Genomic DNA, 13,924 nt, shown 5'->3' on the forward strand with positions numbered 1-13,924 from the left:
CTACTTCAGGATGGACTTCATACCTAATCAGTTCCCACTTCATGGCTACTCCCAGCCCAGCCCCAAACCCCGTCTTCTCTGGCCTGACTTAGTCTAGGGAATAAGGTCCCCAATAACAAACACAAACCACCTTCTCTTCCATGGAGTAGTGGCTGGGTGTTGGCTGTAGGAGGCCTGGGAGGAATGAAATGCCTTTATGCTAAGCCAGCCAGTTGGGCCGCTGGTGTTTAAGGGACAATGTGTCTCTTTCCTTCTGGCTCCTCTTTTTCTCTTAACTGGTTCTTAGACTCCTCACTTGCCTCTCTGCTTTCACTCTTGCCCTCCTACTGTGAATTTGCCACTTAGCAGAAGGCATTACTTTTAAAATATCAAATCAGGCCAGTCCCTTAGTCAACCGCCCCCTTCCTAATCCCAGTGGTTTCTTTAATAGAGCCTTTAAGGCTGTAAGTGATCTGGGTCCTGCATGCCTTGCTGGCCTCATCTAGTCCTCTCTGGTTCACCTGCTCTGTTCTCGTTCCCTTGCCTTGTTGCTCACGTTTGAATGTACTAAGCATGCTTCCACCCCAGGGCCTTTCCACTGACTGTCCTTGACAAGGAAATGTCTTTATGCAAATATTTGCATGGTTAGTTCCCTCACTTCCTTCCCATAGCTGCTTAAACAGTTCCTCCTCAGAAGGGTGGTCCCTAGCCATCATACTTTCCTTCAATCCTTATCAATTTGAACACACATTAATTAATTAATGTGGTTATGTTTTGTCTCCTGCAGTAGGACTTAGTCTATCTAGTTCGCTACTGAATCACTGGCCTCTCAAGCGGTGCAGATTCTCAGTACTTACTCGTAAAAAGAATCTGAGTGAATTAATTGTACAGGTAGAGGAACTGAGGTCCGGCGTGGGAAGGGCTGGTCAGTAGCAGAAGCATGACTCAAGAGCAGTTTTTCTCTAACAGGCCTGTGAAATATCCATTGCACTGGCCTCCTTCTTCATATTACAAAAAAGCCCGATTCTTTTCCCGTATAAAGTCCTCATTTTCAGAAGGAAATAGCATTTTCATATTACAAGTATAGTCTAGTTTGCCCCTTTACTTCCTCAAACTTAAACTCTTTGATTATCAGGGCTCGGTGGGAACCACAAAAGTTACCTATCAAGCCTTTTATCTTGCAGAAGAGAAAAGCCAAGACCAGAGAGGAAGCTGGATTGTGGTCGAAGGGGAATTAGAACCTAGGTCTCTCAACTGCCAGTACAGACGCTTTCTAATTCCCTCCAGGGCTCGGTGTTGAACATCTGTATCTGCTCACAATTTTACTTGTTCTCATTAAGATAAGTCTCTACGCCTCATTTTGGCAGGTAATCACCCTCAAATGTACATTTCACAGGGTGGTGGGAATCCGTGTACCTAGCGCGTGAACGAGGCCCGGATGCCTTCTACAGACACCTGTATCCTGGCTGCAGGCTGCTCAACCAGATATCTCTGGCATCATAAAGATAGGGGGCGGGAGAGTGAAAATTTCTAACGTGGAGTAGCACCGTCCCTCTGACCTTGCCACTTACTGGCTGTGTGCCTTTGTGTGCAAGGCACTTATGCTCTCAGGACTTCAGTATTCTTCCTTGGGAGATGAGGCTAGCGGGCCCTCAAGTGCAGATGAGGAAGTACTTTGTAAACCACAGAAGGCTGCATACAGATGAGGGAGAGGTGATTCTTGGCGACCAAGGTCTGAAATAGCTCCCCACTGTAACCACAAACCTCTCCCGCTCCCAGCCTTTGGAACTTGGGAGAGAAGCCCTGGGGGGTTAGCTGCAGAGAGCTTAGGTTGGGGAGGTGTGAGGTACCTTTGTGCTAAATCAACCTTTATGCTAAACTTAGCCATGGGGGGTTTAAGGAAGAATTCCTCTGCCCTTTGGTCCTGCCTGGGCTTCTCCAGTGGTTCTTAGATGCCTAACAATGCAAGGATTATAAAAACAAAACAAAACAAAAACAAACCCCAGAAGTCACCTCATTCACAGCCCCAGTACTTCAGGAGAGGTGTGAAGGAAGCAACCCAGACCTCACTATTCCCAAGTAAAGTACTTAAATAGCTAGAGATCTTGATTATTTGTCCTGAGAAGCAGATAAGAAGGAGGGAGCCTCACAGGGAAGGAAAGACTAGAGCAGAGGCTGGGATAGAAGTTCCGCCAGGCCAGGTGGGGTAGGAAGGGAGGAAGTGCCACGAAAGAGAGAAGGAGCCAGATCAAACCAGGCTGAAGTCAGAAAACAACTGAGGAGAGGGAGGAACAACAAAGAGGAATGAAGAGAGGGGGTGCAGAGAGAAGGCAAAAAAGATAGAATGAGAAAGATCCTGGAGGGAAATTCAGAGAAACGTTAGGCAAAAGGAGAAGGAAGAATGAGGAGTGTGGGTAAAGGAAGAGAATAAGGATAGGGGAGGGGAGGGGAGGAGCAGGGGTCTGGGGAGGGGAGGTCCAAGAGGCCCCAGAGCACATAGCCAGGGAGTGGGACTGCTATTTGTTCTTGGGCTGGCTGTTCTTACAGGACAACTCTCCTTCTCTACTCAGTGGGGCCGCCAAGGGCCAAGTCTTGGCTGGAGGAGATGCGAGGTTCTTTCCTGGGAATGCCTGTGGATAGTTGGGCGGGTATAATTAGATTGTGAGTCTTCTGTCAGGGGCCAAGGAGGTTCCAGGATATATAGAGAAAATAACACGTAGTACTTAGGTTGGGTTCCTCTGGCCCAGATTCATTGCTCTCCCAGACTATTCCAACAAATGTGAGTGACTTTGTAATGCCCCACTTATGGTTAGCCTTGCCTGGACATGCCAAACCCGGAAGCTCTAACACTCCTTGCTGTGCATTCTCTCATAGCCTTGGTTAACAGACACAAAAGGAAATGGTGACAGTTCTCCAAGCCATTCAGGACACCTCTCGACCCCTCCTGCCTCTCAACATTGTGGTTATGGCCTAAGCATTGAGAATATATTCAAGATGCATGGCTGGTGACAGGATTGGCCAAGTTCTCTGCTTCACTTAGTTTCTGGAGGCATGCAATATCTTTTAACCTTTTTGTGAGCTTGAAGGCCATAAAATGCCAGTCCTTAAAGAGCCTGCAGAGATCATCTGGTCCATGCCAAGGCTTTAGCTTATCCTTCCTTGATAACACGTTATTTTATTTTATTTTAATTTAATTTTATTTTATTTTTTAAAATATTTATGTATTTTTGAAAGAGAGAGAGAGAGAGACAGAGTTTGAGTGTAGGAGGAGCAGAGAGAGAGGGAGACACAGAATCTGAAGCGGGCTCCAGGCTCTGAGCTGTCGGTACAGAGCCCAACGCGGGGCTAACTCATGAACTAAAAGATCATGACCTGAGCAGAAGTAGGACGCTTGACCGACAGAACCACATAGGCACCCTGATAACACATTATTTTAGAAAAAAAAGCAAACAAAAAAAAGCTGTTGAGACTCTGATTTGGACACCAAACATCTAACCAGACAACAGAATTCTAGGACAGCATTTCTTAACCTTCCTTTTTGTGTGTGGGGAGCAGGGGAGTACTGGATCTAACCAAGGGTCTGTTGATTCTTTGCTCACATAGACAAACAATAATGGTAACATTTGTTCAGGTGGTTCTTGGACTTTTGCATGTCCAGACTGGGGGGTTCCTGACCTAAAACTGCTCCTACTGGCCAGGAATCCAACAGATAATTTAGAGTTGAGTGCAAAGAACCTCAGTCTTGAAATGTGGAGGTCTTGCCCTGATCCAGCTGTGCAATATATGGGCCAGAGCACTTTTCTACCCATTATTAGACTCAGTGGCTCAAGCTCTGAGCTTTAGTAGATGGTTTCTGAAATCACTTTCCAGCTCCAAGTTTCTAGGCACCAAAATGAAATCAGTTTCAGTTTTTTTTTAATTTTTGGTACTTTTTGTCACAGTAGAAAGGCAAGTAGACTGGAAATCTCTCAGCTACTGAGAAAGAGGGACGTGGAGGGTGAGGCTAAGGTATTTATCCTCCTCTAGTACAGGGATAAGTGAAGTGCTGTTAGAACCCATCTCACCTTGACTGACAAGACTTTTTACAGAGATAATGGAGAAAGAAATGATTCACTCCTAATATCCACATTCCATTCGCAAATCTGCTTTTGGAAGAATGATTCTGAATCCCCACTTCTCACACACACATACTTTTGCATTTGTCTGGCCCTCTTAAAATGTTTGAGTATGGTGAGAGAGCTGTCTGGGTACATTCTGCAGCTGTGCATGATGGAGCATTTGTCTCCTCCAAGGCTGAGTGTTTGAGTGTGTGTGTGATTTAGTGTATACATGGGCATGTGTATGAGTGAAATCATGGAATGTGTATGTGAGCAGCAGTGACTGAATATAAAAGGTGGTATAGATAGTGTGGAAAGTGTAAAATCATGTGGGCCTGTGGGTGTGCAGGATTATTATTATTATTTTTTTTTTAAGTAAGCCACTTTGGATTGTGTAGCCTCCTCTTACTTCTGTGATTGATTTCACGAGGGTAATGGTGCGTAAAAGCGCTGGTGAGATCTGGGGGCGCCTCCTAGTCTGACGTCAGAGAGAGAGTTTAAAAGGGGGGGAGCCGGTGGAGAGAACACAAGCCGCTTTAGGAGTCGCAGGTTTCAGAGCCATCGCTGCTGCCTGCGGATCCGCTCCTAGAGTTTGACCAACCGTCTGGCTCGGCTTCCCCAGCGCCGCTGAGATGCTGTCCTGCCGCCTCCAGTGCGCGCTGGCCGCGCTGTCCATCGTCCTGGCTCTGGGCGGTGTCACCGGCGCGCCCTCCGATCCTCGACTCCGTCAGTTTCTGCAGAAGTCCCTGGCTGCTGCCGCGGGGAAGCAGGTAAGGAGACTTCCTCGACGTCTTTTTTCCCCCCTCTTTTGAATCCCCCAGTCTTTTCTCAGGCTTTGCCTTTCCCCCCTGGGGTGGATTTAAGAGGTGGCCCTGCAGAGTGTCGGTGCTTTTCTGGGTCCCTCCGCTCCCAAATCTCTCAGGAAAACTTTCAAAGTCCAGAATCTCCTCTTACCTCTTTTTCCCCCTCTGATCAGCGCAGTTGGCCACAGTTCAGGTAAGTTCTTTGGCATTAAAGAAAATTTCAAGACCTGGGTAGCTGAGCACTAAAGGAAGAGGCATCCCCCAGTGTTAAACACGGAGGTGCTGGCCCAGGTGCTGAAAGCGCGGACCTCTGAAGCTACTACCTTCCTCAGCAGTACCTCCTTCCCATGCTCCTAAAGGGCAGTCTACAGACAGAACACAGTATGTTTAAGATTCTGAAGGGTCTCCTTCCCCACAGTTAACTTAACAAAAACGGTAAGAACAATTCCAGTTTGTAGCTCCTGAGCTGGAAATTGAAATTGAATTAAACAAACTGTTGGCACATGTTTTATCTTTGCAAAACTGTATTAACAATCTACCATTTCTGCGTGTGTGTGTGTGTGTGTGTGTGTGTGTGTGTGTGTGTTAAGCCTATAAAGGCAGAAAACTTGCAGAAACATTTGAGCTTTTCAAGCCTGTCTATGTAACTTGATGATTATAACATCTACCCTTATTTTTATATCCTTAGCTGATTTTAAGTGTGACAAAAGTGCACAGCTGTGAACATTGGGTTTTGGGTGTAGCTGAATCTGCTTTCCAAATCAGGTTTTTTCCATTTCTTTTTCTCCATCACCATCACCTTAATCCCTTATCTCTCTCTCTCTCTCTCTCTCTCTCTCTCTCTCTGTCTCTTACCCTATACAGGAACTGGCCAAGTACTTCTTGGCGGAGCTCCTGTCTGAACCCAACCAGACAGAGAACGATGCCCTGGAACCCGAAGACTTGTCCCAGGCGGCTGAGCAGGATGAAATGAGGCTGGAACTGCAGAGATCCACTAACTCAAACCCTGCCATGGCACCCCGAGAACGCAAAGCCGGCTGCAAGAATTTCTTCTGGAAGACTTTCACTTCCTGTTAGCTTTATTAATTATTGTTGTCCATATAAGACCTGGTTCCTTTCCTCCAAACCTCATCCCTCTTCCCTAACTCCCCAATCCTCAGCAAGACCCTTGCATTAGAAATTGGAGACTGTAAATACAAAATAAAATTATGACGACATTATGAAACACAAGAATTTGTTTCTCATTGTGTATCTTTCTGCTCAAAAATATGTGATTAGCAGTTGTGATTTCGGTCAAGTTACTTGAGGTATGCATGCCAAATCTCACAGACATATGATTCAAAATTTCCTGTGGTAATAAAGATTCTGTCCTAAATGGAAACTCTTATAGTTTGGGTCATTTCAAACAGAAATAATTTCAGATAACTCTATGAATTCTTAACTTTAATCCAGTGGACGTTACTGGGAAAGGCTGCCACAAATATCAATTACACATTACATACACTTAAAATTATATATTGATATGAGTATTTATGGGTAAGCAGACTGGAGTGTCCAACTATTCCACCAGGCTAATCTGTAAAATATATGAAAAGTGGAAAGGAAAAATCATTTGGGAGTTGAAGGAAAGAAGCTGGCTTAAAAGCTAAAATGAAATTCTGAGCCTTTAAAATGTGTTTCTTGTTTGTGGACATTTATCTACAGAAATACTATTGCTTTTATATATTCTTTGACAACGCTCTCTGTAACTGAATGTGGCCAAAAGAGTGCCTATGTTTTAAAAGCAAGCTCCTAATTTTTTTTTCTCAGGGGAAAAATATTTCTTGTACCATAAGTTTCCAGGTGAGGATAGTATGGGTTGCAAATAACATATGTTGGTTCGCCTCAGCGAATACTATCCAAATGAAGGTATCAGAGCACGATTTCGTAATTGCAGAATAAATGAAGGAGAGATCTCAAGCCTTCTTTGGATTTGATTAAAGCAGGCACCAGATAAAAATGCAAACTATAATAAAAACACTCAATACATGTTACTATTATTAGTGGTATTATAATACATACTAAATAGTACCATTCAAGATAGAGATAAGAACGTTGCTGATGTAACTCAGAGACTCTAAATATATGCCCCGTTGGGGATGTATGTTCTAACTATCACCGGTATTTTTGAAGAGCTGCTAGAACAATAAACCCAATATAAGTACAAAAACTCAGTGCAAATCCCCACAGTGTGAGCTTACTGATAGCAGTATATAAAACATCTAACAGGAACTTCATCTTTTATAGAAAATATTTGCGTTAGATAATATACCTTTTAATCTGAACGTGGCTGAGTAGAATTTAATTCCTGAACAGCTGATCAAACAAGAGAAAATCCAAGCCACTTTACCAATCTCTGTGAAAACAGAAGATCCTTCGAGGTTCTGGTGCACCTTTTATTTACAAGACATTTATGAGGGAATTAATGTGTGTCCACTTAGGGGATCTGTCAGTTTTAAATGCCTTGTGGACATCTGGTAACCAATCAACTCAGTGAAATAATAGAATCACATTATTATGATTAAAGTACAGAAGAGAACATAACTTAATTGTTTTCTGTGCGGTGCATAGATTATATGAGTGCCTGGGGATCTTACCTTTTTAGTACTATCTTTAGTTGTCAGTCCCCAATAGCAGTATGAAAATAATTGGCAAGAATTATGTAGTCATGACTCCACATATATATTTATTCTTTACTTAAAGCCTAAATTGAATGGAGCATTTGGTCAAAGTTAATTATCCTTCAGCCTCAGTTTTCCCACCTTCATCAGTAGGGGGTTGTACCGGGAGGGAGAGTGATATCCCTTTCAGATCTGACTGACAATTTGCACTTCAACACTGACAAAGGTGACAGAGGAATGTTGATTTTTCACATTTTAATAAACGTATGGAGCATAGCTCTTTTCTAATGTATGGAAGGTATTATTTTTTACTTCCTAGTTAGTTCATCTGCGTTCTTCCTAAGTTTGATTCACTGAGTGTAGCATTCTAGCCTGTTTATCATCTAGCCAACATTAACCGTGTAGATAGTGTTTTCCTTCCTCCTTGCCACAACCACAGACCTCAGCAATCCTGAACAACCTGCTACTTCTTTTAATGGGAGGGCTTGAACAAGGAACTCCTCTTTTCTAGGCCTTAGTTTCCCCATCTAAAAATAGGCTTACTAGGGTGCCTGGGTGGCTCAGCCGGTTAAGTGTCAGACTTCCGTTCATGTCGTGATTTCACGGTTCTTGGGTTTGAGCCCCGAGTCGGGCTCTGAGCTGACAGCTCAGAGCTTGAAGCCTTCTTTGGATTCTGTCTGTCTCTCTCTCTGTGTCTCTGCCCCTTCCCTACTCATGCTCAGTCTCTCTCTCTCTCTCTCTCAAACATAAATAAACATTAAAAAATAAAATAAAATAAAATAAAATAAAATAAAATAAAATAAAATAAAATAAAATAAAATAAAAAAATAAAAATAGGCACACTAATGGAACCAAGCCCTTAATATTACGAGGCTTCAATAGACCATGTTTTGCAAGTTTTTAGTACGTGGTAAGTAGTTGGTAAGCTTTGAATGTTAGTGGTACTAATTTTCTTGTCACATATGCTGTGCTTTCTAGCCTCTCTTTCTTTTTTAAAAATGTATATTTATTTATTTTTCAGAGGGAGAGAGAGAGAGAGAAAGAGAGAGATAGCATGAGCAGGGGAGGGGCAGAGAGAGAGAGGGAGAGAAATAATCCCAAGCAGGCTCTGCCCTGCCAACACAGAGCCCGACATGGGGCTCGATCTCACAAACCATGATATCATGACCTAAGCTGAAATCAAGAGTTGGATGTTTAACAGACTGAGCCACTCAGGTGCCCCTCTAGCCTCTCCTTCTTCGCCTTTGCTATGTCTTGTCATTTCCACAGGCCCAAATCTAAACCAGCCTTCAAGACTTATTTTACATTCTTCTTGCTTCATAAAATTCTTTCTTTACACCCTCAATTGGAAGAGCTGTCTTCTCTGAGTACCTACTCTGCATTTTCTCCACGGTGTTTATTTACCACTCCCTAACATTTATTATAGCTATATAAATGTACGTAAGAGAGTATTTGTGTGTAAACTTCCAATGAGTAGATGTATGTCCAATTCATAGGTATAGTTCACTCAGCATGTCATGCAGCAGAGTAGGTTCTCAGTGCTCACTGAAGAATAAACGAATGGTCTGTGAGTAGTCTCAAATGGCACAAATCTCTATTTACTTGGTGACAACATTCTTTCTTAATGCCGCAGTTGACAGGGGAAAATGACATCAGTGGCCATTCTATGTTAGGCGTAGGTGACACCAGAAAGATACAGCACATGGTTTGGATTTTAATTGCCATGGCAGCATGTGATGATCAGACTCACTTATACTGGAAGCTTCAATCATTTCAGTTTTCTTTATCCATCTTATGAAGTAAGTCCCAGTAGGGCTTGCTTTGCTATCCACCAACCACGGGGCTCACACTTACAGAGAAAAAGATTCACTAAGACTTCTTTCACATTTGTTTATTTCAAGATCATGCAAATTCACTCTTGATCCTAGCGCAGGACCATTGTTCTTGGCCTTGGCTCACGCTATTCTCAATACACAGACAATTCTGTTTTATGGTGACGTAAAATATACCTTTAATTCCAAATATCAGACATGGAAGAGGGCTCAAAGATCATCTGGTCCTCATTATTCATTTTACTGAAGGCTGACATATGGAGAGGTGAAGCCATCTGCCCAAGATACCCAGTGAGTAGCAAAGATGCAGAGATGGGGCAGAGATGGGGCAAAGCCTAACTCCCCTCTCTTACCTCTTATTCTACCACACTGCCCCAAGGAATCTGCTCTTCTAGATAACTGGTGTGTTTCATTAACCTGATGTGAATGTTAGTTTTGTCCCTGAAATTTCTTCATGTTCCACTACACAACAGGTCTGCATCTGAGCGAGAACAAGACAATTGATACAAAATAGCTTCCCATAATTATAGAAAGACAGGAAGAAGCAGTTAACGGTATTGATTATGAGGAAGAAAAAAAAAACCTCAGTGGAGATAGTCTTTCACTTAATTAGACCCAAGAAAAAAGAATGATTCAGTCTTGGAATGGAGGTGCTGGGGCTGTCCCAGCAAACAGAGGGACTTTCACGCCAAGGAGATGGAACGGTAGTACCTGGAGAGATCGTCTTCAGAGAAGTCAGGATACATACCCACAGGACGAGGCAGCAAATACATCAATGACCACCTGGAATTCTTTAGAAGTGAAAATGAGTGCTTTCATTTGAGGAGTTCAGTTTTTCATTACCTAGAATGTGCTTCAGTGTCAAGGACTTGCTGGAGACTGGGAGAGAATTTGTATGACGAGGCTCCTGCTTTCAGGGAACTGAGTCTAGCAGATAAGACATATTCATTAAAAATCATCAAATGCTCTAACGGAGGTTTTTATAGACTACTAGGAAAGAAGAGAGGTGTCAGTTATTCCCTCTTTTTTTCTTTTCTTCTTTTCATTAGTATTTAAATTTGGCTTGTAAGCCTAAGTTGTTTTATTCTGGGTAGAACAGATAAATTATAGGTATAATGACATAGGATACATTTTTACAACATAATCTCAGTTAGCTTTGAAAGTGTTAATATCCTTTTACATACGAAGAGGCTGAGAATCAGAGAGATTAAATAACTCGCCCAAAGATGTCATCAGCCGGTGTGGTGTTGGAAACAGGTCATCTGATTTCCAATCTAGTGCTCTCCCCACTGTATCTTAGGGGAAAGAAGTGAATTAGAGGGAAATTGTGACTTGCTGGAGAATTAAGAGCAGATCAGCTCCAGACCATCTTAATTTAGCTCTTCTGTATATAACACACATGGGTATTACTTCTCTGTTATTGTCAGAGGAGAATTGGATTTAGGCTCTGGGGTTGAGATTTGGTTCTGTGACCTGATTAGGGGTACGATTTCCAAAGAACTGTTTGTAATCTTTCCTTTCACATACTTAATATAATCGTTTCAGTTTTGCTACGTAAACGAATAAACAAACAAATAAAATTTATAACCTCCGCTTTAAGCACCCCTTTCCCTGCTTAATCTCTCACACCCAGGTTTCAGTAAGACTCAGGCTTGGACATTTTTAGCCCGAAGCAAATACAAGCTATTAGTCTCAGTCTTTATTCTACAGGCCATGGAATCTGCCTCACTTATGACTGGATAGTGGCCATATCTTCCCCCTCTCTGCTCTTATATGTATATCCTATGAAAAGTGGTCTTGAGGCTGGGATTTTCAGAACTGAGAAATTTCATTGAAAAGTATAAATGAGGTCAATTTTTGCTAAGTAGGCTTTTATGCCACTGAAGCTGATAGAGCTCTCAAGGTCTCAGGTAAATATTCTAGGTCACATAAGTAGTTCTCTTCTTCCCATGTTTCAGATGTCTCTGGAATAGGACCCATTAAGATGGTAAAATTGTTCTCCAGATATGAAACAGTTCTATTAAAATAAGAAATATTTCAAAGAAATTCAAGCTTTCAAAGTAGAGTTCAAATACTTAAGAAAGATAATGCATTCTCAGTTAATTGCTGGTTAATTATATCTTTCTTGTATAAAAAATATAAAAGTACATTTTCAGCTCTAATGCTACATTAAGGTCAAATGGCACACTTTAGGAAGGAATACATTAAGCGACTCTAGAATTGCTATCCCTGGTAACAATTTATATGACTATAAAATACACATTATGAAAGTCAAGATTTACTAATTTAACTAGAACATAGCTCTTTATTCCTTATTGTCCATCAAAGTTCTCCCACTTACTCCCCAAACATAAGGACAGAAGGCAATGATTTTACCAGACTTCTCCCCAACATCTTCTTCATCACCATTTGTTTGTTGTTATACACAGATTAACATGATGTACTCATAAGACCACTCAAGTCAACACCACCACAGTGTTATCTGGAACCTCCTGGCTTTCATGCTTTTCTTCTCAGGTGATTTGCCTATTTGTCATTGCAGTGGACAGATTTTTAATATTTTTCTGTGTCCTTCTCCTCCTTTCTCCTTCTTTCTGCTCCCAGTCCTTCTCTGATACCTGTTACCTCCCTAACTGTGGCATTCTGAACTGTTTTGGTAAATAGCCCCCCACCCCCACCCCCGTTCATTTTTAGCCGTGTTGTTGGACAAGATCAACTCACTTCCAGTCTGGTATTGATGCTAGAATGGATTAAGTCATTTGGAATGTACCATCCCTTGGTCCTAGGCATTGGTCCGTGGCTGGGCACAACCAATCACAGTAAACCTTAAGACTTTTTTGGGGCACTGCTGGGACATCTCTTTCTTGCTGATTATGGATAAAGAAGCATGAAAAGCATGAAAGCTTTTGTCAATCATATTGAGACTGGCAATGCAGTCTGAAGTCCTGTGCTGCAGAAGGCACAGTGGAGACACATGAGGACACTGGGTTATTGGTGGCTTTGTTGAACTGTGGTATTTAAACTTATCCCCAACAGCAATAAAAAACAACAACATTTTTACTTTGCTTTTCATATGTATGACCTAACACATTCTCTTAATTTTTAAAAAGTAGTTTCGGGCACCTGGGTGGCTTAGTTGGTTAAGGGTCTCACTTTGGCTCAGGTCATGATCTCGCGGTTGGTGAGTTCGAGCCCTGCGCTGGGCTCTGTGCTGACAGCTGGGAGTCTAGAGCCTGCTTCTGTGTCTCCTTCTCTCACTGCTCCTCCCTCGCTCATACTCTGTCTCTCTCTCTGTCTCAAAAATAAATAAAACATTAAAAAAAATGTTAAAACACTAATTTGGGTCTCCTGTACTTTAGCTAAAAGCTTTCTTATACATACATTAGGGCTACCTCGTACGTATCTATGTTTATCTTAACTTTCCAATTGAGATAAAAGTTCTGAGAAGAAAAAAGTTAGACTTTACTGGACTGTGTCTTCTTGACACGTCATTATGTCACAGACTTATACCAGCTTCTTTATAAATACTGCTGATAATAAAGATGACAGTTGCTTACGTTTGTTTACTTTCTAATTTATTAAAAATACTCTACAAATGTTATCTTATTAAATATTCATTCATTTTATAATTCATAAACTTGGCATTAGGATGAAAATGTATACCTCTGCTTTTTTACAAATATAAAAACCGATGTTCAAAGTATTTGAGTAACTTGCCCAAAGCCACAGAGAGCTCACATGACAGAGCTTAAAATTAAGCCTTGCTCCTCGGAAGAATCAGGTAAAGCTGCCCGTCCATTTCAGTTCTAGGGACACTCTGATCAATTAAACAATGCTGAAAGTCTCTGTAGGTCAAACCGTCTTGATTTCTGCTTTCACTCTGCTGCTTGTTATGGTAAGCACATCCAGCTCATCTCTGGTGATTAAGTCCCACCGCTTGGCCTCTGATATCCGAGGATCCCATCCTACCCACTGGATCCAAGGAGTCCATTTTTATGGTCCGAGTTCTCACGGTCATTCCTGGCCTACAGAGAAGAGCCCTCATAAGCTTCCCAGAGCTCTTTGTGAAGCTTCCCAGATCTTTGTGGATTTTCTCGGGGCGGGGCGGGGGGGGTGGGGGGAGGGAGTGAATGAGTAGGTATTACATGATGAAATCAATCTAGTGTAGTATTCCAATCTAGTGTCTCTGTTTTTGTCCACTCTCTTTACTCTGGGCTTCCCTAGGAACTCCTCAAGTCCTCTGACTTGAGAGGTACATCTTGATGGGGATGAGAATACTGTTGACCATATCTTGAAGCCATCCCCAAGGAGGATCTACCACCCTAGGTAACATTTTATTTGCTTTTCTAAAATTGCCAAGTTGTTAACCATTAATGTATTATTTATTTTGCGTACTCTTGAGTGGCTATCATACTGCAGAATGTGCGTGTGTGTGTGTGTGTGTGTGTGTAGTTTTTGAAATGATGAGTTCTTTCAATTTACAAATATGAATTGAAGGTCTATTTGCTAGATGGAAGCTATAAGGATTCAGCTAAAATCTCCATCCTTAGGCA

The 13,924-nt window shown here is 42.1% G+C and overlaps 1 protein-coding gene across 1 annotated transcript; it reads left to right on the top strand.

The window, feature by feature from the left end:
- The first annotated feature begins 4,587 nt into the window (after positions 1 to 4,587).
- SST (somatostatin) lies at positions 4,588 to 6,048 on the top strand. The gene is made up of 2 exons (XM_060637959.2): positions 4,588 to 4,846; positions 5,744 to 6,048. The coding sequence occupies exons 1-2, from the start codon at positions 4,709 to 4,711 to the stop codon at positions 5,954 to 5,956; spliced, it is 351 nt and encodes a 116-aa protein (XP_060493942.1). The 5' UTR covers positions 4,588 to 4,708; the 3' UTR covers positions 5,957 to 6,048.
- Positions 6,049 to 13,924: the final 7,876 nt, after the last annotated feature.

The sequence above is a fragment of the Panthera onca genome, chromosome C2, assembly GCF_046562875.1.
Source record: "Panthera onca isolate mPanOnc1 chromosome C2, mPanOnc1 haplotype 2, whole genome shotgun sequence".
NCBI classification, from domain to species: Eukaryota; Metazoa; Chordata; class Mammalia; order Carnivora; family Felidae; genus Panthera; species Panthera onca.